At 45.3% G+C, this 27,748-nt stretch overlaps 1 protein-coding gene across 7 annotated transcripts in view; it reads left to right on the top strand.

Moving 5' to 3' along the window:
- The window catches only part of CALCOCO1 (calcium binding and coiled-coil domain 1), a 161,793-nt gene that overhangs the window by 32,935 nt on the left and 101,110 nt on the right, over nucleotides 1-27,748 (top strand). For 6 of the 7 annotated variants that reach the window (XM_033939646.1, XM_033939650.1, XM_033939645.1 and 3 more), the window contains exons 2-4: nucleotides 1,353-1,600; nucleotides 8,233-8,335; nucleotides 17,955-18,145. In XM_033939646.1, the coding sequence (XP_033795537.1) occupies nucleotides 1,439-1,600; nucleotides 8,233-8,335; nucleotides 17,955-18,145 (456 nt within the window). In that variant the 5' untranslated portion in view covers nucleotides 1,353-1,438. The remainder of the gene's footprint in view (nucleotides 1-1,352; nucleotides 1,601-8,232; nucleotides 8,336-17,954; nucleotides 18,146-27,748) is intronic. The other variant, XM_033939648.1, reaches the window with a different exon arrangement.

Genomic DNA, 27,748 nt, shown 5'->3' with positions numbered 1-27,748 from the left:
TAAACCAAGGTAACCTCTCTTTCTTTTTCTTTTTTTTCCCCCCTCTTAAAAAGGGGGAAAAAGGTTAACTCAAATATTCAAGCACCCTCCCAGGTTTTGCATCCAGCCCCATTCAAGGTTTTGAATCCTTCCAGGTTCTACACCCAGCTCCATTCCCTCCTTCCCCTGCCAGGCTCTGCGGCCTGTCCCCACTCCTTCCCCTGATGACTTGCAGGCCTGCCCTAAGCCCTAGTGGTCCAACAGTGAGCCAAGACAGGAGATACCCCTCCCACCTCATGTCCCGGCCAACTCTAAAACATCCCACCTCCCTCCTGCCTCTCAAATCTCTAGAAAGCCTACCTTGAAAGCCCTGGTGGTCCAGCAGTGAACGCTCCTGTCTTGTGCAAGCCACTATTTAAAATGGCTGCTGTGAGTTCCTGCTGCAAGCCTTGCGAGACCGTGGGAACTTGCAACAACTCACAACAGCCATTTTAGATAACAGCTAGCATGGGGCAGGAGCCTAGGAAGATCACTCCTGCCCTGGTTCACTGCTGGACCACCAGGGCTTGCAAGGTAGGCATTCTAGAGGCATGAGTGAGGTGGGATGTTTTTAGAGTTGGCTGGGACAGGAGGTGGGTGGGATCCCTTCTGTTCCAGCTCACTGCTGGACCACCAGGGTGCCGACTTGAATATAAACAGAGCCTTCCCCCCCCCCCACCTTTTTGGGTCACCTTTTGGTCCAAAAATCTTGATTTATCTTAGCATATATGGTATACATCTGACTGTTTACAAAGTTTAGACTATGGAACATCTTCCAGTAAGTAATGTACCTTCCAAATTATATCTATTTGAGAGAGAGAGGACAGACATGTGGAGAAACTTCAAGAAGGAAGGCGTTCTAGAGCAAGGAAAGGTCTTAAATAGACTAAACTAAAGGGTGACAGAGGGGCAGGAGGTATGAGGGAAGTGGGCACCTAAATGTGGTGAAAAACAGGAATAAATGAACATGGCATTGGGTCATCAACCAGAGGAAACTCGACACGGTTAACAATAATTAATAAAGATAAGCAAGAATTGCAAAGAGATTAATTTTCAAAATGTTTAGCATATAGAAAAGTTTTTAAAGATTTACGGAAGGATTGGGACATCTCAAAATTAAAGGAAGTTCATTCCATAATTGGGAAAATTTAAAAGCCAAAGAGAGGCTGAAATTCTTGACTCCTTTAATTTCTTTCCTAGAAGGGAGGGAAAGTTTAAATTGTTGAGTGCCTCTTGCATAAGAAAACCTGTAAACTTTCCATAGAAGAGGAACAAGAGGAATAAAAATACCATATAAAAAGCCTAATTTGTTTTGGTTTTTATTTCCATTACAGAGCTTGGCTGAAGTTTTCTGATGTATGTTTCTCACTGGTGGTTACCTTTTTAGAAGTAACATATTGACCCTGTTACTGGCACAGCAATGGAGGAAAGCGTTCTCAGGAAATCACTGGGCCACACCAAGCCTTCTGTGGTGTTTCTCAATGTGGCTCGGAGCTACATCCCCAACACCAAGGTGGAATGTCACTACACCCTTCCTCCCACCGTGAAATGGTCGGCAAGTGACTGGATTGGAATCTTCAAGGTGCAGAATTTTTCCCCAGTGCTATGCTTCTTTTATCTTTCCTGTGCCAATTAAGCAGGAATTCTAGTTTCTTGATAACAGTGCATTCAGCTACATTTTGAGTTATGAATTTATGATCCCCATCTGTTATTGACTTTTTTCTGTGTATAACTTTGGGAAAGTTTGGTTTTTTTGTCCCTGTACTGCCGTTTTAATATGAACTCTGCCACTGATTCTCTGGGGCAAATTGCATTTGGGGACCATTATCGGTGGCTTTGGAATTTCCCATTGAAATCTGCCAGCCTGCTCATACTTTGTGTAATATTTAACCCACAGTGTATGTGGGTTAAGTTAATGAAAAGTAGGCATTGATTGCTTGATATTCAGCACTATTGCCAGGAACAGCTCCTGGCCAGCTAAATAGCACTAAGCTAGCTAACTAATAATATTTAGCGGGAGATAGCAAGCTATCTCCCACTGAATATCCTGGTCACTAACTATGTTACGTGATATAGTCAGTGTCAATATTTGGATTTGCTGGCTATGTGTGGGGAGTGTGGCACAGTGGTTAAAGCTACATCCTCAGCACCCTGAGGTTGTGGGTTCAAACCTCATATTGCTCCTTATTACTTAATCCCCCAATGCCCCAGGTACATTAGATTTTCTAGTATCTAGTATAGTATTTATGTTTTTAATTTAATAAGATATGATGTATTAGAAATTTTGCTCTTTTTCTTTCTTTTCTATTTAAATGGAGTTCTTTTCATATATTTGATAAGTTATATTGTAAACCACTTTGATCCTTTTTTGGCTGTACATGTAGTATAGAAAGATTTTAATAAATATAAACATATTTATATACCACTTATAGCCTAAGTGGTTTATATTCAGGTACTCAAGCATTTCTTCTTGTCTGTCCTGGTGGGCTCACAGGCTATATCTAATGTACCTGGGGCAGTGGATGATTAGTGACTTACCTTCCCAACTCTCTATTCTAGGCCATACCCTCGCTACCTTTCATACTCCTAGCCTTGTATTCGTCAGGTGGATAGAGTGTGAGCCCACCAGGACAGATAGGGAAAAATGCTTGAGTACCTGAAAGTAATCCACGTGGAGGGGCATAATCAAAAAAACGTCTAAGTCCCCTTTTGGCCTAAGGCCTTAAACGTTGAAAGTAGAAGCAGGGAAAATAGAAACATAGAAAATGACGGCAGAAAAGGGCCACAGCCCATCAAGTCTGCCCACCCTAATGACCCACCCTCATAACTTCACCCCGCTAGAGATCCCACATGCGTATCCCATTTTTTCTTAAAGTCTGGCACGCTGCTGGCCTTAATCACCTACAGTGGAAGTTCATTCCAATGATCGACCACCCTTTCGGTGAAGAAATACTTCCTGGTGTTGCCATGAAATTGCCCGCCCCTGATTTTCAGCGGATGCCCTCTTGTGGTCGAGGGTCCTTTAAGAAAAAAGATATCGTCTTCCACCTTGATATGGCCCGTGATATATTTAAACGTCTCAATCATGTCCCCCCTCTCTCTATGTTCCTCGAGTGAGTATAGCTGCAATTTATTCAGTCTTTCCTCATATGGGAGATTCTTGAGCCCCGAGATCATCCTGGTGGCCATTCGTTGAACCGACTCAATTCTCAGCACATCTTTTTGATAATGTGGCTTCCAGAATTGTACACAGTATTCCAGATGAGGTCTCACCATGGATCTGTACAAAGGCATTATGACTTTGGGCTTCCGACTGACGAAACTTCTACGGATACAACTCATCATTTGTCTCGCCTTGGATGAAGCTTTCTCCACTTGATTGGCAGTTTTCATGTCTTCACTAATGATCACTCCTAAGTCATGTTCTGCTTTAGTCCTAGCTAAAGACTCACCATTTAGAGTGTAAGTTCTGCATGGTTTTCTACTGCCAAGGTGCATGACCTTACATTTTTTAGCATTGAAGCCTAGCTGCCAAGTCGACGACCAATGTTCCAATAAGAGTAGGTCCTGCGTCATACTGTCGGGCAAAGTGCTGTTACCTACTATGTTGCATAGTTTGGCGTCATCAGCAAATAATGTTATTTTACCTTGAAGCCCCTGAGTCAGGTCTCTTATGAATATGTTGAAAAAGATCGGTCCCAAGACCGAGCCCTGCGGCACTCCACTGATCACCTCCGACTTATTGGAGAGGGTACCGTTAACCACTACCCTCTGGAGTCTACCGCTAAGCCAGTCATTGACCCATGCAGTTAATGTTTCTCCTAATCCCATCGATGTCATCTTGCTCAACAACCTGCGGTGTGGGACGCTATCAAAAGCTTTACTGAAGTCCAGGTACACGACGTCCAGGAACTCCCCCATATCCAGTTTTCTTGTTACCCAGTCGAAGAAGCTAATTAGATTTGATTGGCAGGACCTTCCCTTCGTGAATCCATGCTGGTGAGGATCTCGTAGATTCTCCTCGATCAGGATTGTATCTAATTTGTGTTTAATAAGTGTTTCCATGAGTTTACTCACTATTGATGTGAGACTCACCGGTCTGTAATTCGCAACCTCCGTCCTGCAACCCTTTTTGTGCAGTGGAATGACGTCAGCTGTTTTCCAGTCCAAGGGGACTCTTCCCGTACACAGGGAAAGATTGAAGAGCACGAGTAACGGTTCTGCCAGGACATCACACAACTCCCTAAGAATCCTGGGGTGTAGATTGTCCGGTCCCATGGCTTTGTTCACTTTGAGTCTTGATAGTTCGCAGTAGACGCTGCTGGGTGTAAACTCGAAATTCCGAAACGGGTCTTCCGAGCTTTGCCTTGCCTGCAACTGTGGACCGGTCCCCGGCACCTCGCAGGTAAAGACTGAGTAGAAGTATTCATTGAGTAGTTCAGCTTTATCAGAATCTGATTCTACATAATTTCCATCTGTTTTCCTAAGGCGTACTATCCTATCTGTGTTTCGTTTCCTGTCGCTAATGTATCTAAAGAAGGATTTATCCCCTTTTTTAATGTTCTTTGCTAGATTTTCTTCTATTCGAAGCTTGGCCTCTCTGATTGCCGTTTTGACTGCTTTAGACCTGACCAGATAGTCTTCCTTTGTCACCCTTTTACCTGATTGCTTGTAGGAAAAAAAAGCTTTTTTCTTTTCTTTAACGAGATCTCCGCAGTTTGTTCTTTCTCTGTCGTTTGCTTACTGTTTTTATATAGCGGTTTGTTGCCTCATACAGGATACGTTTCAGGGTTGACCACATAGCCTCTACATTATTGGTTTCAGCTTGGTTTTGCAGCGCCCGATGGACGAAGTCTCTCATGCGTTTAAAGTCAGTACCCTGAAAGTTGAGGACCTTTGTTGCTGTGTTTGATCTAGTGAAATCTTTCTTGAGGTTGAACCATACCATGTTGTGGAGGTTAGCGTATCGCCTACCGAAACTTCCGAAACGCTTTCTCCATTGGTGAGTATCAGGTCCAGTGTCGCCTGATTTTTAGTGGGCTCCAGTACCATTTGTTTAAGTTGCTCTCCCTTTATGGAAGTTAATAGCCTTCTGCTGCTGCTGGTTGTAGCGGAAAGTGTGTTCCAATCAGCATCGGGCATATTGAAGTCCCCTAACAGTACCGTGTCCCCTCGCAAAGTGATGCTCTCTATGTCTCCGATTAATTCCATATCCTTGTCTTCCTGTTGTTTTGGAGGTTTGTATACCACTCCAAGATACAGGCATTTTTCGTTACCTCTGGCCAGGTTCACCCAGAGTGATTCCCCGGTGTACTTGACATCCGTGATTCTGGTAGTTTTGATGTCTTCTCTAGTGTATCCCCCTATCCTGCCCTCTCTGTCTCGACGAAGTAAGTTGTAACCTGGTATAGCCATATCCCACCCATGTGAGTCCGTGAACCAAATCTCGGATATCGCTACCACGTCCAGGTCGGCGTTCATTATTTCTGTCCATTATCAAAAAACATCGAGAAGGGTTGGTCCCATGTGCCTAAGGCCCCGCCCACAGGAGGAGCTTAAGCCTACTGGGCCTATTCCGGTTGGCCCAGGCGTCTCAGGCCCCACCTGTGGACAGGATTTGAGCTGCCTGGGCCAATCAGGCCCTAAGGCCAGCCTTTCAACGATGGCTGGCCTGTCGGACGGACGGGCTTGGCACCTGTCCATCCAACCAACGATTTTGAAGGGGTGGGGGGGGTTAGAGGGGGGGAGCGATCGGAGGTTCGGGGGGGCCCTTGCGTCAAGGGCAGGAGGGCTTGGGCTCCCTCCTGCCCAGATAGTGTCGGGGGGTTCGGGGTTCGCCTGGGCAGAAGGGCTTGGGCTCCCTGCTGCCCCGATAGTGTCTGGGGGGGTTCGGGATTCACATGGGCAGGAAGGCTTGGGCTCTCTCCTGCCCCGATAGTGTTGGGGGGTTCAGGGGTGCCGGGGCAGGAGGGCTTGGGCTCCCTCCTGCCCGATTGTTGGAGGGGGGGAGGGCTGATCGCTGCAGGAGAGATGGCTCATCTCTCCTGCCGCGATGGTAATCACCCACCCTCCCTCCAAACCGTAGCACTTCAGGGTGAAGATCGCCGGCAAGGGAGATGCCCTGCCGCAATGCTCACCCCGAAGTGCCGTGGTTCAGAGGGGGGTGGGTGATCACCATCGCAGCAGCAGAGATGAGCCATCTCTCCTGCAGCGATAGGCAGGTTGCTGGGGCCGCTGAGCTGCAGCGATCAGCTCAGCGGCCCCTTTTTCAGCATTTATACTTGTTTTGACTTGATCTAAGTCAAAACTTATAAGTGCCAACTAGGCAACCTGCCTAAAGTTTTGGTTATACCTGCTGTACGCCTAGGTCTAGGTGGGCCCACCGCCCGCCCTTTCCCCTCCTCTAAAAACATCTCTTTTGGCTCTAAGCGTTTAGAGGCAGGGGACAGGCTAAGCTGGTTTTAGATACGTCTATAACCAGCTTTGATTATGGGTACTTGGACAATCGGGCTTTTTGATCGTCCAAGAACCCATTTAGGCCACTTTTTAGATGGGTTTTTAAAAAATTATTATTATTATGAGCCCCTTAGGCTATAAGTGATATATAAATAAATATATCAAACACAGCAAAAAATGAACTGGAAATTCTACTACTACTACTACTACTACTACTTATCACTTATATAGCACTGAAAGGCGTACGCAGCCCTGTACATTTTGACATTTATAGACAGTCCCTGCTCGGAAGATCTTACAGTCTAACTTGGACAGACATATAGGGTTGGGGATGCAGAACTCGAGTTGAAAGCACTCAAAGAGGTGGGCTTTTAACTGGGCCTTCAATGCCCAGTCACTGGATGCAGCCCCAGCATTGAATTTCCGTGTTTGCCACTGAGCACGGGAAGTAGTTGGCCTGCCTCCCATAGTCTGAAAATCAACCCCACTCCCATCATAATACCTCATTTTTTTCCCCCACAGAGAGCCGGGGTAGCATCTAAATGGATACTTTTCTATGGAAATTCCTCTGAAAATAGTTTGCTTTATATCTCCGTACCTTTGTGCCAGTCGTTGAAAGTAGAAGCAGGGAAAATGTCCATTATCAAAAAAGGCCAAAAAGAACCAAAAAAATACCAATACTGGAGATTGATCCACGTCACAAAAATTGTTATAATGTTCCCTCTAAGCTGAGCAGGTGTCCTCCAGCTGCATTGCTACCACTAGGGGGTGGAATATTTTCAGTCGCTAAGGACAGGTATGTTCCCTGGAGTCCTGCAGAACTTGCCTGTCCCTCACAATTGAAAAATGTGACAGTAAAACAGCACCCTCTATTGGTGAGACTGTGGGTGGAGGACTCCTGCTCAGCTTAGAGGGAACATTATTAACGGTGTGAAAAATGCACCACCAGCTTAATCCTTAAATAAGGAAAAAATATATTTTAAAGGAGCAAAAGGCAATAATCAGTACGGGCCTAATTCATCCCTCGCAGTAACCAGCAGCCCCGGGCAGGTATTCATGAAGTGACAAGCACTTAGACCGAAGTCTAAATGAATCCTGCCCCGTACATCATCGTACCTTTATATCTGTTAATAAATAAGCTGGTAAAAATGAAGTGCTAACACACGTCCGGAGTGAAACAGGGGGGAGAAAATATAAGTGTAACAGGAAGTTAAAGAAAAAGCCCTTCCGGAAGAACACTCGAACAAAAGTGAAAAATTTTTTTTAAAAAGTCAGGGTTACTATATGGCTCCAGAAAAAGGAGGACAGATTGATATATCCAGGTTTGGAAGGAAAGAACTTCCATTCCTTTCAGCAGAAGTAAAACCCGAATGTCTTGATCCGTCCTTCTTTTTCTGGAGTCATATGATAACCTTACTTGAGGTCATCTGATAATCCTAGAAGAGACATATCCAAGCACAAGGTACGAGTAACAAGGTGGCAGAGCTTGCACCCCCTGGCAAAGCATGCACTCCCTGAGTCCTTTGTGAAATCTTTATGTTAACACTTCTGGAGTGTGTAACTGTCCTAGCTTCAAAAGCTTGTGCATACCCTGCCTTTAAGGTTATATGGTGCTGTCTGCCAAATCATAAAGTTTAATATTTCTCTCGGTCATGTTATAAGTAAAGATTCTCTTCTTGCGTGACTATTCTTCATCCAATGTTGAGGTGTACCTGCTTCAGATTTTTTGTTCATGCTTGTCCTGCTGTTCTGTTCCAGGTGGAGGCCTGCTCAGTGCGGGATTATTATACCTTTGCCTGGTCCATGTCTCCTGATGGTGGTGGAGAAAGACTGCCCATCCACTGCAGTGTCCAGTTTCAAGGTGAGTGGAGGAGTTGTTTCTCTCCCTTATATCCTTCAAACCAGTGAAGGGGTTCAAGATGAACCCAGGGGAGTGCTCCTAGGAAATTGAAAATGTTAGAAAATGAGAAGAAAGATCCTCCCCACTTATGTTTCCTTCATACAGAAATCCAGACACCCATGAAGAGAGAGAAATACACTTTGATGCGATTGGGTCCTTATTTATAGTTGAAAATCAGTTGCCTAAAATATACATGTATTTCATAAAGAAAGTTTCCTTAGTGTCCGGGCTGTATCATCCTGAAAAGTGGGTGTTATTCCTTCCTGCCAATAAATGGAGATGGAGAAATTGACCTTTGCCAGTGACATCGCTGTTCATTGGAAAGCTCCAGAATTTCTGTACTTCAGGCTGTTGCTACTAGTCCATGGCTTAGCTCCCAATAGTTCATGCCTTTGCGTTGCAGCTTGGTTGAGCTTAATGGCTGGCTCCCAAGTTCTCAGATCCACAAATCAGACTTGGTTGAGCACAACGTTCATCTCTGCTGACCACAGTTGATTACTTGGTGAGGCTTACAGCTCGGCCCTGTGGTGATCTGCTTTAAATGGTGCAGGTTCCCATCTTCCCCTTCCTACTCTTGCACCTTTTTAAGTGTTTCTCCCACTAGGCTCCCCTGTAGTTCAAGGCCAATGAATTTTAGGAATTTGGCTGGTTTATCTTTTCCATTGCATAGGGCACCAAGCTAAGTTTTTAAAAAGCTACCTTTGCAGACCTGACTGAATAAAGCACACCCAGAAGAGCAAGCAGAGGCATGGCAGGAATACTGGAGTCTCAGGCTGCAGGCAGCCTGCAGTCATGCCTACCATGTGGCTAGGTATGCAGGTTGGCTAGTGCTGCAAGATTTGCAGGAGCCAGCAGCCGAACATAGCTGTCGGTTCTCTGTGCCCGTCCTGGAACAAATTGTTTCTAACATTAGAAACTTGGTGGTGGGGAGTGCACCCAGATATATATAGAGTCCCCTGAACTCTGATTGGCGCCATCATCTTGTCCTGTTGGTTAAAGTAGGCTTTGGCCATGGAGATTGAATCCCTACAGCTTGAGAGACCTTTCTTAGAACTTGAGGGTCTTGTTGGGGGCCCTTTCCTGGGAGCTAAATGACACCAGGGGACTAGTTCTCCCCAGCGATCTCTGTGGGAGCATAAATCAATTTGAGGGATAAAGGGGAACTTTCAGATTCCCTAGCACTACAGGACTCCAATTCTGAGGTGGTACAGCCCCTTGTGAGGAGGTAGAGGAGTTGTGTTCTGTCATTCATCTCTTCAGGCACAAGGAGCTTTCATTCTTGGTAGACGTGGCATCTCCAGGACCTAGGCAATTGACCTGTCAAAGGGTGACCCTATTCTGTAGGGTTTAGTGGGACCCCCAAAGCATTTTCTGCTTCATAAAGCGTCTTTCTGTATGATGCTGGTGGAGAGGTAGTCTCTGACTGGGACTCTTTAAGTGTCCAAGATTTTGGACAGATTGTATGCTGTTGCCCTTGAAGAGGTGGATAGTTATTGGAGGTACTCAAAGTGGAAGCCCTGGTCACAGTTATAACAAAAATGTCTGCGGTATAGGTACTGGGGACTCCACCCTCAAGAAGCTTCATGAGTGAAAGATTGGGCAGCAGTTTAAGCTTAGCTTCTTCGCAATAGCTACTAGTGTACATGTTGTCATTTTTGCAGTTATGTGTCAAGAACTGACAGAATCCCCTGAGATCTCTCATTTGGAGTTGGGTGTGGCATTTTGAATTGAAGCCCTGTATGACTTTCTTTTCCATGGCTCCAATCGTCATAGACTGGAGATGGCTTTGACTTCAACATTGGGTGGCAAAACTCAACCTCGAAGAAGCTTCTCAGCCAGCTGTCCTTTTACTACTACTACTTCTTATCACTGAAAGGCGTATGCAGCACTGTACTTTTTGACATTTATAGATGGTCCCTGCTCGGAAGAGCTTACAATCTAACTTGGACAGACAGACATGACATAGAGGGTAGGGGATGCAGAACCCAAGGTGAGAGGAGTTAGGAGTCAAAAGCACTCTCAAAGAGGTGGGCTTTTAAACAGACCTTGAACACTGCCAGAGACGGAACTCACCGTAGGGATTCAGGCAGCTTGTTCCAAGTATATGGTGCAGTAAGGCAGAAGGGATGGAGTCTAAAATTGGCAGTTGAAGAGAATGGCACAGATAGGAGGGACTTACCAGCTGAGCAGAGCTCAAGGGGGAGTGAATCATAGGAGATAAGTGAAGAGAGAGAGTGCCTCATGAACGTCTACTCCGGAAACTGAAGAACCATGGGGTGGACGGAGACGTGCATAGATGGATCAGAAACTGGTTAGAGGGTAGGAAACAGAGGGTAGGGGTGAAGGGCCATTACTCGGACTGGAGGAAGGTCACAAGCGGTGTTCTGCAGGGCTCGGTGCTCAGGCCGCTGCTATTTAATATATTCATAAATGATCTAGAAACAGGGACGAAGTGTGAGATAATAAAATTTGCGGACGACACCAAACTATTTAGTGGAGCTCGGACAAAGGAGGACTGCGAAGAATTGCAAAGGGACTTGGACAAACTAGGGGAATGGGCGACGAGATGGCAGATGAAGTTTCAACGTTGAGAAGTGTAAAGTATTGCATGTGGGAAGCAGAAACTCGAGGTACGATGGGAGAGATGTTATTGAATGAGAGTACCCAAGAAAGGGACTTGGGGGTAATGGTAGACATGACAATGAAGCCGATGGCACAGTGCGCAGCGGCTGCTAAGAGAGCGAATAGAATGCTAGGTATAATCAAGAAGGGTATTACAACCAGAACGAAAGAAGTTATCCTGCCGCTGTATCAGGCGATGGTGCGTCCGCATCTTGAGTACTGCGTCCAATACTGGTCGCCGTACCTTAAGAAGGATATGGCATTACTCGAGAGAGTTCAGAGGAGAGGGATGGAAAACCTTTCATACGCTGAAAGATTGGAGAAACTGGGTCTCTTTTCCCTGGAGAAGAGGAGACTTAGAGGGGATATGATAGAGACTTACAAGATCATGAAGGGCATAGAGAGAGTAGAGAGGGACAGATTCTTCGAACTTTCAAAAAATAAAAGAACAAGAGGGCATTCGGAAAAGTTGAAAGGAGACAGATTCAAAACGAATGCTAGGAAGTTCTTCTTTACTCAACGTGTGGTGGACACCTGGAATGCGCTTCCAGAGGATGTAATAGGGCAGAGTACGGTACTAGGGTTTAAGAAAGAATTGGACAATTTCCTGCTGGAAAAGGGGATAGAAGGGTATAGATAGAGGATTACTGCACAGGTCCTGGACCTGTTGGGCCGCCGCGTGAGCGGGCTGCTGGGCACAATGGACCCCAGGTCTGACCCAGCGGAGGCATTGCTTATGTTCTTATGAGTGAAGAGCAGCTGATTGAGTGCATTTTTGTAAGTCAGTAAATGGAGTTTGAATTGTATTCGGAAACGGATGGGAAGCCAATGAAGTGACTTTAGGAGAGGAGTAATGTGAGTAAAGCGGCTGTTCCGGAATATGAGTTGTGCAGCCGAATTCTGGATGGATTGGATGAGCTCGGCCTCTCTGGCTGCCTAAAACTGCATCAGAAGGGCTCTAAACGTCAAGTTTCAAGTTTTATTTGAGCTTGATATACCGCTTAACATTCCTAAGCGGTGTACATAATACAATACTAAAAAATAAGTTAAAAACAGGGGGGGTTTGACATATACAATAAAAGTAAAAAAACAGAACATATAGTAAAACTTCACTAGATTCAAAAGGGAGACGGATAGGATTACATTGCTAAACATTTAATGGGGTAGGAAAAAACAAAAGGGCATGTGAACTAACTTAAATCAGGCTCCAGGCCTAAACTTCATATGCATCTTTGAAAAGTAACGTTTTTAGGTTAGTTTAATGGGAGTGAGTTCCACAATGTGGGAGCTACCACTTAAAATATTGATTTTCGGGTTGTATCATACAACAACTGTCAAATAGAGGGAATTGCAAGAAGGTATCGATGAGATGAGTGAAGTGTCCTGGAAGTTGTATATGAAATTAACAATCTGTCAATGAATGCGGGCAAGTGCACGGTTTTTACCTTAAAGGTGAGAGAGAGTATTATGAAGGTAATCCAGTGGAATATAGGCAGCCAGTGTGCTTTTTTCAGAAGGGGGTAATTGTATTGTATTATATTGCTGTGTTCTGAATTATTTGAAGCCTTCTAATTTATTTTTGTGTGATGCCCTGCTAGAGAGAGCTACATTAATCTAAATGGGAAATGACCAGCAAATGAATAAGAATATTAAGGGATCTAGGGTCCAGAAGTGATGAAAGAGAACAAATCATTTTAAGTTTAAAGAAATATTTCTGAACTACTGAACCGATTTGAGCGTTAAAAGATAGTTTATCATCAAGAATGACCCCCTAAATGTTTGATTGTAGATTCAAATTAAATTGGAGTTGGCATGCAGATTGGGGCAGGGTTTCATTTTCTCTAGTAGGAAATAATACTGTTTTGGATTTACTGATGTTCAAGGATAGTAAGTTCTTGATTAAGTCCAATTTTTTGTTAATATCCTGAATTTTCGACGTATTATGTGTTTGGATAAGGTGAAGACGTTGGATATCATCGGCGTAAGCAAAAACGGTGAAGCCGACGGATTGTGCAAGTGTCAAAAGTGGAGCAATGAAAATGTTAAAAGCTGGTTATAAATGAATTTTAAAAAAAGAACATTAGGGAAAGAATGGCACCTTGCGGAACACCAGAGTTCTGTGTGTATGACTTTGAAGCGTTTGGAAGACGGACCTAATATTGCCTTTCAGAGAAGTATGACTTGAATTCATTGTATTAATAATATTCCTAATTACAACTCTTAATACCAAATCTGAGATCCCTCCCCTCCCTCCCTAAACCTTACATATGTCCAACCCTAACACTCCAACCATATTCATATATTTTATACAATAAACTATTTTCTAAAATATTACCCGCCCATCCCCATCCCATCATTACAATTATTTTATCTTTGGGAAAATGTTCTCTTAATAACTCTAAATTTGACAAACGTGCTTCCATTGTTACCCCCTTTCAAATCTTTTGTAAGCCGCCTTACTCTTAACAACCTGAGAAATGTCAAAAGATCCACCCTTTACCACTCTAGTAAATCAATTGTTTTCCCAATGTAACCTCCGTTTATAAATCTTTTGTAAGCCGCCTTGAACCGCAAGGTAATGGCAGAATAGAAATCCCTAATGTAATGTAATTATCATTATGATATGCATTATCAGGGTTGGGGGGGAGGGTTATTAATTATATTTATGTGATACATGTAAGTTAATCAAGTGATGTTGTATAAGGTCAAATGTGTTTCTATGTTGCACTTCTTGTACTATGTAAAAATGAATAAAGAATAAAAAAAAAAAAAAGAAGTATGACTTGAATCATTAGGCATTTCAGGGACCGCTTTTGAATGATCAATTGTGTCAAACACAGCTGTTAAGTCCAGTGATACTAAAAGGACCAATTTCCTGTGATCTAAGAAATTCCTAATGGCAGTTACAAGGCAGTGATAACACAGTGGAATGATGTGGTCTAAAGCCAGTTTGGTTGGGATGTAAGGCGTTAGTTTGTTCAAAGAAAGGAGACAGTTGATTGAATACTATCTTTTCGGTTAATATTGCCAGGAATGGAATGTTTGCTGTCGGACAATAATTGGAGCAGTCTTCTGGGCTGGCAGAAGGCTGCTTTAAGATGGGTCTGATATGAGCCATCTTCCAAAGTCTCGACATAATGCCTGTGGAAAGGCTATTTGATATCAAACTTTTTATTAGGAATGGTGGCAGAAAATCAGAAGAGTTACCTGGCATATTTAGAGTTTGAAGGGTTCTTTGTATATCCGTCAAGGATGGAATGCTAAAGTTAGCAAAAGAGCTAAAAGAAATGTAATTTTACGTCATCGGCGAGCTGTCATAGTGTTGTATATTTGTAGGAATCAAAAGTGTTTCGTACGGAGGCAATTTTTTGAATAAAGTGATCTGCCAAGTCTTGAGCCAGTGGAGCTGATCCATTCGATGTTTTAACATTGTTGCCTTTGGATGTGAGGGATTTCACAATTGCATAGAGTGCAAATGAGTTATTAGTGGCAGCAATTTTATTGCTATACTAAGCTTTTTTACTTTCTTGAATTGCTTTTTTATAAGAATGTGCTTTGTCTTTATAAAGATTTAATATTGAGGGTGAATGACTGCAAAGCCAGAGCCTTTCAAGGGAATGAACTTGACGACGGAGCAGAATAAGCTCTAGTGTAAGCCATGGGGTTGTTTTTCTTTTTCTCAGTAGAGATAGTCTGATGTTGTAAGGGGGCTACCTTAGCCCGTCCCCCCCCCCCAAGCAGCTAGAGAGCAGTAAATGGGCAGAGCTTGCTTCTGTTTGGACAGGCATCCAGCAGCTTCTAATGTGGCCCCTGGTATATACTTGAAACACAGTTACCTTCAAAGCTCCAAAAGGACAGGCTACTTCAGGTCCTCCAGCAGTGCTGCAGAGCCTAGATCTACCCAGTGAGGGTGTACTGGACCCTTCAGTGCCTTGTGTAGGTGACAAGTTATCCCTCTTCCATCACACTGAATCCTGGAGGTGTTTGAGAGAACTTGTGCCCTGAAGCTGGCCATTCCTGTACCTGGGTCTTTAATGGTGTCGCATTCTGCCTCGGAGGTAAAGTAACAGGCTGTCACTGTTACGTTACAGCACCTCCTGGAGCTGGGGGCAGTGGAACCTGTCCTCATTAATCTAGGTGATACACCATAAGTTTTAAGGTCCCAAGGAAAGGAGGCTCCTTTTGGCCTATATTAGAACTCAAGAGAGTAAACTCCTGCCTCTGAATTCAACACGTTCAGATGCAGACACTCTTATCAGCGATCACCTTGGTTTGGCCAGGTGAGTTTCTGACCTCCCTTGATCTCACAGAGGATTATCTCCATATTTTTGTGTGCTAGTGTGCCATTTCCAGTGTTGGACTTTGCCCTTTGAATTGGTGATAGCACTTTGCACCTTCTCCAAGGTGGTGGTGGTGGTGGTGGTGTTGATAGTTGCAGCTCACTTGCAGTGTTAGGGCAGTCACGTTTATCCCTGTCTGGCTGATCTGAGCTGGCCCTGCCACAGATTTAGTAAATGCCTCCTTTCATGTCATTTTGTTGGTAAATCAAGTGAAGACACCTCTCTTTTCACAGATCCTGGATTACCTGGGAGTCAGGTTTAACATGGTTCAGGAAACAGTGTTATTTTTCAAAAGTGCATAGCCAAACTCCAAGCCCAGAAATGCAGCCTGTGTAGCCTTAGGGTTCTCAAAACCTGAAACTGCTTTCGGTTCTTGGGTTCTGTGACAATATTCTGGAGGAGGTACCTTGGACACAAGCTTGTATGTGCCCCCTTAAGATAGCTGTTTTGTTTTGGTGGGCCCTGAACTGTTCCTTCCTTTCTTCCGAAGGTAATCTTTCCCTTCCATGTGAATTAGGAGGTGTGCTTGTCTTCCTTTGAGAATGGGGATTCAGGTGCTTTTGCTTGGTGGCTTCTTAAACTGTACTTCAGTACTTGTAGGAAATTAATGACTTGTAAAATGAAAGCAAATCATTTTTGTTCTCTTTCATGGCCCTAGGAGGAGTCAAATGACATCCAAGGTGTCCGTTATGTGCTTGATCAAGGCAGCCGTTGAGGCCACCTGACCCTCCTCGGGCCATTTGCAGGGATAAGAGAGTGCTAAGGAAAATGAAATTTAGTCTTACTTTTAATTCTTTTCCTTTAATCGGACTGTACCATCCTGAGACCCTCTTTCAGAAGACTACGGTTGCAGGGATTCTTGGGGTTCTCTTTTTTTTTTTCCTCCAGTGGTTGGAAAAAAAAAAAAAGTGAGTTATTATAGCTGCAGTGGTTGATAGGGCATAGGTGTGCTTTCTGGGACCTTTCACTGCTTTGGCAGAAGCATACTGGAATTTTCTACTGAGCACTAGCAGGTTATGCCAGTGATGTCATTAGGAAAGATCAGGTTTTTTTACCTTCATCTGCTGGCAGGAAGGAGAAATACTCACATGAAGATGGTACAGCTTGACTATAGGAAAGAAATTTAACATGTATGACTAAATTTTATCTAACTGTAGTAAAGAGTGACTGTTGACTGAACAGGCATTACAGTGGACTGCAGGAATTCAGCTCAGCTGGAATTTGCTATACATTGTATACCTGTGGGGATTTGGATATATAATGGATTTACTATAGGTTGTAATATATTTTATTGGCCCGGCATATCAAATATTAAAATATGATGGTCTTTAAGAGCTTTTGAGACCACATAGGTCTCTTCTTCAGATGTCTTGAGAACTAACATGATCTTGAAAGATTGTATACATCAGTATTTCTGAACTCGGTCCTGGAGTAATAATAATAATAATTTATTTCATATATACCGCCAGAGCCATAGTAGTTCAAGGCAGTTTACAATAAGAAGAGCTGGACAATCAGCGACATAGTTACAATGTAGAATCAAAGAATACAAGTACAATGAATGCAAGTACAATAAGAAGAGCTGGACAGTCAGCGACATAGTTACAATGTAGAAGCAATGAATTCAGTATACAGAATAGGAGAGATAATGAACAACAAATTCTTAGGTGACAAATCGGTTGAACAGTTTCATTTTTACTAATTTTCTAAAACTAAAATAGAATGAGGAGTGCATGATAATGTTACTCAGCCAATCGTTCAGTTTACCTGCCTGGAAAGCTAGAGTTCTGTCCAGGAATCTTTTGTAACGGCAGGCCTTTATTGTTGGGTGGATAAATATGTGGATTCTACGTGTGGGCCTAATAGTACAACCCAAATTAAAGTGGGAAACCAGGTTCAGGGGGGCCAAACCAAAGATTGATTTGAAAGAGACTAGAAAATTTAAACAAAACTCTTGCCTCGAGGGGCAGCCACGTCTAGTGGCTCTATTAATCCTGGAGAAAATCAGATTCCTTGTAGGCTGTGACTCTTTACTGAACTTAATCAAAAATGATGATGTATACCAGTGTTTCTCAACTCGGTCCTGGAGTACCCCTTGCCAGTCAGGTTTTCAAGATATCCATAATGAATATGCATGAAATAAATTTGCATATAATTGAGGCAGTGTTTGCAAATCAAGTTTATGTAAATTCAATGTGGACATCCTGAAAACCTGACTGGCAAGGGGGTACTCCAGGACCGAGTTGAGAAACACTGGTATACATCATCATTTTTGATTAAGTTCAGTAAAGAGTCACAGCCTACAAGGAATCTGGTTCTCTCCAGGATTAATAGTGCCACTAGACGTATTACTGCAAGGCTTTATAATGGCATGATGCCTAGACAGTGGAACTCTGCAGGCTGAGCGAAAATCAGGTCAGAGGAACTAAAAACAGCGAAATGGGTAGACATATCCTGCTAGAGCAAAAGTCTCAATAAAGGAGTGCCAATGGAAAACTAATACACTAACAATTGCTAAGTATGCTGAACTTGCCATAAAACCTGCTGGTATTGAAATAAAGCAAAATGCTTAATAGGGGCGCCTTAAGAACACCTGTGTCTCTGTTCTCTGTCCCCAGCATACTATCTGCCACGGCCTGGGGAGCAGCAATACCAGTTTCGCTATGTGGACAGCCATGGTGGGATACGTGGCCAGAGCTCCCCATTCACTTTCAGTGAGCCCCATCCCATGGATGATCTGGTCACCCTGGAGGCTGATGAGGCTCATATGGACATGCTGCTGGTGGTCCCCAAAGCCACAGTGCTACAGGTGATATGTCAAAAACTACTTCTACTTCAGGAAGCAGATGAAAGCCTGACTCTTCACCCAGGCCTTTAATACATAGGGTGATTATACACTCATTCTGCACCAGGACTAGTTTGTCACACATACTAACTAAATCAGTTCCTTATACCTTGTGTAACTGTATAAACAACTTTTCATTGAGTTTAGCCTCCCAAAGCACTCTGTACCACCCATATTATCCCTATCTAATATCTGCATTTGACCCCTTGGCTATAGGATAAGCTATATTCCAGTGCAATAGGTGAGACATTCTAGATCAGTGGTCTCAAACTCGCGGCCCGGGGGTCACATGTGGCCCCCCAGGTACTATTTTGAGGCCCTCGGTATGTTTATCATAATCACAAAAGTAAAATAAAAGTTTCTTGCTCATATGTCTCTTTAGCTAAAAAATGACAATATTATTATTAATACTTAGTCAAAAGGAAAGATTTATAAACTATAAAGAGTTTTACCTCATGCAAAATTGTTAATTCTTTAATAAGACATTAACTATTTTTCTTGTGGCCCTCCATGTAGCTACAAATTCAAAATGTGGCCCTGCAAAGGGTTTGAGTTTGAGAACACTGTTCTAGATAGATGGGTAGTGTCCCAATAGCCACGTGCCATCTGCAGAAGTAATTCACTCCGGATTTTTTCTCTTTCCCTCTGCTGTACTTCACTGTGCTCTGTAGCTCTACCTACAGTTTCCCCCTTCTGCACGCATGCCAGCAGGAGTGTGTTTGTTCTGCTGTCTCCATTTTATTATTTTATTCTGTGTTTGTCATCCCTTTTTTCGGAATTTCTTGTGCTCGGAGCGATTCTTTAATGCTGCCTGCATTGAGATCACATAGACTTTTCCCCATCTTTCTCCTTCTGCTGAATAAGGATTTGAGTGCAGGCTGTTGGGCATCTGTAGGAGACTCAGCGGTGTCTCTCAGGGTGCCAGCTGCGTCTTATCACCTCTGCCCATCCCTGAGCGCATCTGTCGGTCCGCAGGAGTAGAGATGTAGTCAGACATAGGGTCTGACTCGCAGTCTGGCAGCCTGAAGATCATCATTGAAGAGGCATTCCCACAGTGATACTCTGATTCCAGCTACTGTAAGAGAGCTGAGGCAGGATGTAGCACTTTCCCAGCACAGGTTACAGTGAGTAAAGGCTGTTGCAGCCTGTGAGGTGAATCGGGGGAGGTTTGAAAATTGAAGTTTTGAAGGTTTCTGTGTTCTCCCACCTGAAAAATCCTAATATAGCCATTTTTGAACTTTGTTATATGTAGATTTCTTTGTTCCCCCACCTGAAAAATCCTAATATAGCCATTTTTGAACTTTGTTATATGTAGGTTTCTGTGTTCCCCCACCTGAAAAATCCTAATATAGCCATTTTTGAACTTTGTTATATATGTTAAAAAAAAAAAGAGTTTTTGACGTGAATTTCTTAGCGGTGGCCATCTTGGATTTTTAGGAATCGGGGGTTTTTTGTTTTTTTTTTTTACAAAAGTTACTTGCTTTTCCAAAACTGCAGTTTTTGCCTCAAAACATGTTTGAATGGAGTCCTTGGGCTCTCCTAATATGAATTTTTGCCCAAATTACACAAGTTTACCACCTCAAGAGCATCCTTGCACCACGTGGTGCAGCTGGGAGAGTGCGGGAGCCAAAAGGCCTTGAGCATGTGCAGATACTCAGGGTCTAGCCCAGGTAAGAGACTGGATCTTTGGGCACCAGCACTTCCTGTGGGTTGGTGCTGCGTGCCTGTGCCATATCAGGGTAATGGCTTGTATTTGTGCTGGTGGGGGATGTCGGTTCACAGGGGGGCGTTCGCAGGCGGGGGTGGGTGATGCCAGGTTTTTTTTTGGGGGGGGTGGAAGTGCACCAGTGGCCTTGGGGTGGGGGGTGAGGTTGAGCAGCGCCGGTGGCCTCGGGGTGGGGGGTGGGGGGAACGAATCAAGCGAGTTTCCCATACTTCTTATGGGGAAGCTCACTTTGATATACAAACACTTTGGTTTACAAGCATGCTTCTGGAACGATTATGCTCATAAACCAAGGTTCCACTGTATTCTTGTAAGTCCCACAGTTCCATGCTTCTTGACACATAAGTAGTTTACTATTTTTTGCAGTCAGATTAGTGGTATTGTGCTTTTTATTTTGTTAAGAAATAAGAAAAATATTTAAAAACCATACCCCTCCTGTTTCTTGACTTTGGAGAAACAAGTAATTCCACTTATTCAAATTTTGCTGTTCTCAGTTTAGGAAGTCAAAATGAGAAGCATACAAAGTCTATCCAAAAAAATAAATAAAAGATTGGCAATCCTTTCTATACATCTTTTTCTTTTATTAATGATTTTTGAAAGTTAATTGCCTTCCAGTGGAGGGTTACTGCCTGTTACCATTCCCATGGTCCTTTGGGGGACAGTCAGTTTAGGAAGAATGTCAAAAATGACATAGACAGTGAAGTCCATTCTGACTCCACTCTGTTCCCATCCCTTCACAGCGTCAGCTGGAGAAGTCCCAAGGAGAGAAGGACATACATCTCAGTGTGAGCTGATGTCCATCCTGAACAGAGTTCTGTTTCTAACCTGCTCTTAGATGCACTGGAATAATGATAATTTTACAAATATTTCCAATCAAATATTGCTCATTAAATTTAACAGAAATTTTGTTTCAAAAGGCATTTGTACAATGAGACGCATTTCAGTCAGAAAGCGTAAATGTTCTCAAAATTCCATCCTATTATGTTTACTTATATATACCTAATATATGACGACATTTTACTGCCTGCAAGAATACTTGATACCATATAAGGCGCTTGCATGCATATTGGGGGAGTGTCTTTCCCCCTCACAGAAGGATTCTAATACTAGCTTACATCATTTATAAAAATACAGGAGAAATCAAGAAAAATTATTGCAATATACTTACAAAGGAACATTATCCATACACATAGCTTTAAATCATTTTCTTAAAAGTCAAACTGCTGCTCCCATGTTACTGAGTGATTTTGCAACGTGCACTGAGAGATCCTTTGTCTTAGTGAAAGAGAAAGGGAGTGGCCAACCCACTCCCACAAAATCTACTTTTTCCTATGTAAATCCTCCAGTATATTTTTGAGGTAATTATATTCTAATCTAAGACCTTTAAAATGAAAGTTCCTACATTTGTATTTTAATAGTTTACTAAAATTTAATTCATCATATATGTATTTTGTATATCCAATTAGTATTTCTAACTTTACTCTGCAAAAAAAGGAGGGTCCCCTGGAATATAATCTCTGTAATAAGAAGAAAAAGTCCATCTCTACAGCAACCAGGCCAAAGGCCAAACCTTAGCTGCCACATGGCTCTGGAGACACATTGAAACAATGGAACTTCATAAAACTAAGCTACCACCCCTGGTTTATCTTCTTTGGCCTTCAACAGAGTTTATCAATTAATTCTAGTGACCTGAGATAAAAACACTTATCCCAGGACAAGCAGGCAGCATATTCTCTACATGTGGGTGATGTCACCGATGGAGCCCCCTAGCGGACGTTTTCGCAAGCAGACTTGCTTAAAGACCTTCAAGCTTACGATTGGCCCGAGCATGCGCGTGTGCCACTCCCGCCCAGTCTAGGGCATGCGTCTCCTCAGCGTGGCCTCAGTTCTATGTTTTCCGTGGAGCCAGAAGCACTGCTCCCTTGCTTCGCGCGATCTTGTTGTACCTCTTGAATCGCGGCTTGTTTGGTTAGTTTTAGTTGAGTCGCTGTGCCCGCGTCTTTGTTTTCCTTTGTTTTTCGTTTTTTTCAGTTCGTGTAGTTTTGACCAGGTTCCCAGTCTTACTCTGGCCGCCTGGCCTTGCGGGGCTGCGGCTATATTTTCTTCTTATGTCCCGGCCTCGTTCTGGGTTTAAAAACTGTACTAAGTGCAACCGGGTTATCTCCATCACCGACTCTCATCGTTGGTGTGTGGAGTGCCTGGGGGCAGAGCACCGTGCTGAGTCGTGTCCCCGTTGTGCGACTTTGCAACCACGGGCTCTTCGTAGGAGGGTGACCAAGATTCTCCAACTCTTTGGCCCCATGGATCCTGCGGGACAGGCCTCAAGCTCGGCCTCGACGCCTTCGTTGGGTGCCTCGGCCTCGAAGGCTCCGGCCTCGGCTTCTCCTGCTACTCCGGCCTCAGGTAAGTCTCCTCTTTCCTCCTCAGGTGTGCCGGCAAAGAAGCCTACCTCAGAGTCTCATGTTGGTGTCACCTCGTCGGCATCTTTGAGACATCACTCTAAGCGTAGGGAATATTTTTCCTCGAAGTTGCCCCCGAAGGAGCGCACTGCTGCACCTAAGACCCAACCACCTTTGGTCTCGGTGCCTATGTTCGAGGACATGCTTAAGGCTATACTTACCACGCAGCTTTCCTCGGTGGTGTGCCAACTGGTCCCGACTTCAACGTCTTTGACCTCGGTCTCGACCCAGTCTCGGTCTGACCAGCCTGAGCGTCCCCTCGTATCTCGAGGACATGCCCGCAAGACTCGCCGGGTTCCCTCGAGTGATTCTTCATCCCCCGAGTCACCTATGACTTTTCGGGGGTCCAGGCCAGGAGCCCTTTTTTCCCCCGCTACTATGTCGCAGCTTGCCCCTCCTAAAAAGCCCCGGTCTTCTCCGCCCCTTCGGGGCAGGTCTCCGACCACGAAACCTTCCAGGCACACGCTTGTCCTCGAGTTGGACTCTAGTGTGTGTTTCCCATTGAGGCAGCTGCCCACCTCTAAGGGATCTTCTTCGAAACCGGTGGAGGAATTTTCCTTTGCACCGTGTTCTCCGAGGGTTCACCAGCTGTTTCCTCAGATCCCGGGGTCTTCCCCGGTCCACTTTGCACGGGGTCGATCCTCAACGCTCCCCCAGACACTTTTGTTGAGCCTCTTCGGTCTCCCATTTGCGGGACTCCAAGGTCCCAGCTTACTATTCGAGGGAAAATTCTCCCTCTTTCTCGGCTGCCCCTAGATCTCACTCGGGGTCTCCTCAGGAGGATGAGTTTTCTTCTCGAAACTCCTCCTTTATTCGTTTCATCTCTGACATAGGTAGAGCCTTGAACATGGACCTCCAGTCTGAGTCCCGTTATACCCAGGAATACCTGGCAGAAATGGATGTCGATCATCTGCCCCGTGAGACGCTACGATTACCATTGCACCAGGTTCTCCGACAGACTTTTCTCCGGAACCTGGAGACCCCATATGCGGTCACAGCCATTCCCTCCAAGTTGGAGTCCTGTTACCGGACGATCACAGTTAAGGGGTTTGAAAGTTCTCAGCTTTCTCACCAGTCCTTGGTGGTTGAGTCTTCCTTGAAAAAGTCTAACCCCTCAAAGGTTTACGCTGCCGTCCCTCCGGACAGGGAGGGCCGTACGATGGACAAATTTGGTCGCCGCCTTTATCAAAACTCAATGATGGCGAATCGTGTCCTCAACTATAATTTTATCCTCACGTCCTACCTCCGGTTCTGTGTGGATGCCCTCCGTTCGTTCTGGGAAGCTATGCCAGATTCTCAGCATCAGGAGTTTAGTCTCCTTGAGGAGACCCTCTCCCAGCTCCGCCTTTATATGTTTCAGGCGACCTATGACACCTTCAAGTTGTCATCGAGAGTCACGGCCTTTGCGATCGCCATGTGTTGCCTCGCTTGGCTCCGGATTGTGGATATGGATCTGAATCTACAGGATCGTCTTGCCAGTCTCCCGTGTGTGGGTCATGAGCTCTTCGATAATTCCATCGAAGCGGCCACCAAGCGCCTCTTGGACCATGAACAGTCCTTCGCCTCTCTGGTGAAATTTAAACCAAAGGCCCCTCCAGCTCAGCAATACAAAATTCCTCTCCGGAGATACCCACAGAAATCTACTCCTGCCTTCTCTCGGTCTCCTTCGAAGCGGCCGCAGCAACAGCAGCAGCAGCGTCAGCCTAAGGCCCAGCCGCCAGCTCCAGCAAAGACTGGGCCGTCTTTTTGACAATTCCGATCCGAGCCTTCGGGCTCCCTTCCTCCTGGAGCCTTCCCCCCTCCCCATCGGGAGTCGTCTCCATCATTTCTATGCCCAGTGGGAAAGTCTTACCACCGACAGTTGGATGCTTTCTATCATCCGGGATGGTTACTCCCTTCACTTCAGTCACGTACCCCCGGACCTGCCGCCAAGAGAGTTTCCTTCTGCTCGGCTTCAGCTGCCTCTTCTGCAGGAAGCTCAGGCCCTTCTTCGCCTTCGGGTGGTTGAGGAGGTTCCCCCGGCCAGTGAAACACCGGATTTTATTCCCGGTACTTCCTGGTACCCAAGAAGACGGGGGATCTGCGTCCGATTTTGGACCTCTGTGGTTTGAACAAGTTTCTGGTCAGGGAACGGTTCAGAATGCTCACCCTTCCTACGTTGTAACTCCTGTTGGACAAGGGGAACTGGCTGTGCTCGCTGAACCTCAAAGAGGTGTACACGCACATTCTGATACACCCAGCCTCTCGCCGGTATCTGAGATTCCGGGTGGGGGATCTCCATCTCCAGTATCGTGTTCTTCCCTTTGGCCTGTCGGTGGCCTCGCCAAGGGTCTTCACGAAATGTCTAGTTGTGGTTGCTGCGGCCCTGTGTCTCCTCTGCCTGCAGGTGTTTCCCTACCTCGACGACTGGTTGATCAAGGCGTCTTCTCGCCTCGAAGTGCTGTGAGCAAAGAATCAAACCATCTTGCTTCTTCAGAGCCTCTGCTTCGAGGTGAACTTTCCAAGTCTCAGCTCTGCCCATCCCAGTCTCTGGAATTTATCGGAGCGGTCCTGGACACGGCTCGTCTCCACTCCTTCTTACCTCGGCCTCGGCAGGAGGCCCTTGTTCGCTTATGCCAGAGGGTTGCCCATCTGTCCTCGGTCCCGGTTCGGCTCATGATGGTCCTTCTAGGTCACATGGCCTCCACGGTTCACGTGACTCCTTTTGCCAGACTTCACCTCCGTATTCCTCAATGGACTCTAGTGTCCCAATGGAACCAGGATCAGGATCCTGTCTCTCGACTCATTGACGTGACTCCTTTGTTGAAGCAGTCTCTCCGTTGGTGGATGCTCTCTTCCAATCTTTCCAGAGATTTTCTGTTTCATGCTCCTCCGCAGAAGGTCCTCACAACGGATTCGTCGACCTATGCTTGGGGTGCTCATCTGGACGGTCTTCGCACTCAGGGTCTTTGGTCCAGTGCCGACCGCCTTTGTCGCATCAATCTACTGGAGTTTTGAGCGATTTTCCTCGCCCTGAGAGCTTTTTGTCACCTGCTTCACAACCGAGTGGTGCTGGTCCGCACGGACAACCAGGTCGCCATGTATTATATCAACAAACAGGGGGGAACGGGGTCCCTATCCCTGTGCCAGGAGGTGATGCAGCTCTGGGATTGGGCCATCTGCCGCAACATATTCCTTCGAGCGGTTTACATTCAGGGCCAGCATAATTGTCTGGTGGACAAGCTGAGTCGTCTTCTGCAGCCTCACGAGTGGTCCATCCATTCTGTGATCCTGCGTCAGGTGTTTGCTTATTGGGGGACTCCGGGCGTCGATCTGTTTGCGTCCCCCCTCAATTACAAGTTGCCCCACTTCTGCACCAGGGGTTACACCCCTCTCTGACTCGAGGCGGATGCTTTCCTGCTGGATTGGACAAACCTGTTTCTGTATGCGTTCCCTCCATTCCCTCTGATTCTGAAAACTGTCGTCGGGCTCAAGTCCTCGCGTGCCACCATGATTCTGATAGTTCCTCGGTGGCCCTGGCAGCCATGGTTCTCCCTTCTTTTGCAACTCAGTTCCAGGGAGCCTCTTCTTCTGCCTGTTTTTCCTTCTTTGCTTACACAGAGTCGGGGTTCTCTTCTTCATCCCAACCTGCAGTCTCTGCACTTGACGACTTGGTTCCTCGAGACTTGATACCCTCATTCCAGTTCTCCCAACCTGTGCTGGACATCCTGGAGGCGTCTTGGAAGGAGTCCACTCGCCAATGTTACCATCAGAAGTGGACCCGCTTTTCTTCCTGGTGTGCTACTCGACAGCAGGAGCCGCTGTCTGCCTCCTTATCTGCTGTCCTGGATTATCTTTTACACTTGTCAGGCGCTGGACTCAAGTCCTCTTCGGTTCGAGTCCACCATAGTTCCATTGCTGCTTTTCATCAGCCAATTGACGGGAAGCCTATCTCTGTTCATCCTGTGGTTTCCCGCTTCATGAAAGGCCTTTTCCTTGTTCACCCGCCCCTTAAACCTCCTCCTGTGGTTTGGGATCTTAATGTGGTCCTTGCTCAATTGATGAAACCCCCATTCGAACTGCTTGCGTGGGCTCACTTGAAGTTTCTTACTTGGAAGGTTGTATTTCTTATTGCTCTTACTTCTGCCCGTCAGGTCAGTGAGCTCAAGCCTTGGTTACGGATCCACCTTTCACTGTCTTCCATCATGATAAGGTGGTTCTGCCTAAGGTTCCTGCCTAAGGTTGTTTCTGAGTTTCATATCACCCAATTCATTGTTCTTCCTGTGTTTTTCCCGAGGCCCCATTCTCACCCTGGAGAAGTGGCTCTGCATTCTCTTGATTGTAAGCGTGCGCTGGCCTTCTACTTGAAGCACACCACTCCTCATCGTTCTGCTCCCCAGCTGTTCCTCTCTTTCGATCCTAATCGCTTGGGTCACTCTGTTTCTAAGCGGACCATTTCTAACTGGTTGGCCGCTTGTATCTCTTTCTGTTACGCTCAGGCTGGTCTCTCCCTGCCGGGTCGAGTCACGGGCCATAAGGTCAGAGCGATGGCAGCGGCTGTTGCTTTCCTCCGCTCGACTCCGATTGAGGAAATCTGTAAGGCTGCCACTTGTTTCCTCGGTTCATACGTTTACCTCGCACTACTGTCTGGATGCTTTCTCCAAGCATGATGGCCATTTTGGCCAGTCCATTTTGCAAAATCTGGTCTCCTAAATTGCCAACTCTCCCTCCATCCCATTCTGTTTAGCTTGGAGGTCTCCCACATGTAGAGAATATGCTGCCTGCTTGTCCTGGGATAAAGCACAGTTATTTACTGTAACAGGTGTTATGCAAGGACAGCAGGCAGATATTCTCACAACCCACCCACCTCCCCGTGGTTGGCTTCTTTGCTAGCTATCTGAACTGAGGCCACGCTGAGAAGACGCATGCCCTAGACCGGGTGGGAGGGGCACATGCGCATGCGCGGGCCAATCCGCAAGCTTGAAGGTCCTCATGCAAGTCTGCTTGCGAAAACATCCGCTAGGGGGCTCCGTCGGTGACGTCACCCACATGTAGAGAATATCTGCCTGCTGTCCCTGGATAACACCTGTTACTGTAAGTAACTGCTATATATTTTTCAAATTAATATGTTATCCCATATTTATCTACCTGGTTTGTGTTCTGATTCATCCAGTTGTGATTTTATATAGCCACTCATAAAACCTTCTCCTCTGCTCTTGGATTAAGTCCCTATCTTATCAATCAAACCCTAACTAGTAAATCCTAAGCAATGGGAAGAAAGTGTAGTTTTTATATTTCATGCTTGCCCATTCCACCACATACCTGTCCATTTTTAATAGGCTGCCACCCTCATTTGAGCCAAAGCACTACATCAATCCTTACTTTTTTTCTTGTCTTCGCTGTCCC

This window comes from Geotrypetes seraphini, chromosome 3 (assembly GCF_902459505.1).
Source record: "Geotrypetes seraphini chromosome 3, aGeoSer1.1, whole genome shotgun sequence".
Lineage (NCBI taxonomy): Eukaryota > Metazoa > Chordata > Amphibia > Gymnophiona > Dermophiidae > Geotrypetes > Geotrypetes seraphini.
This window is presented reverse-complemented; position numbering and strand designations above follow the sequence as displayed.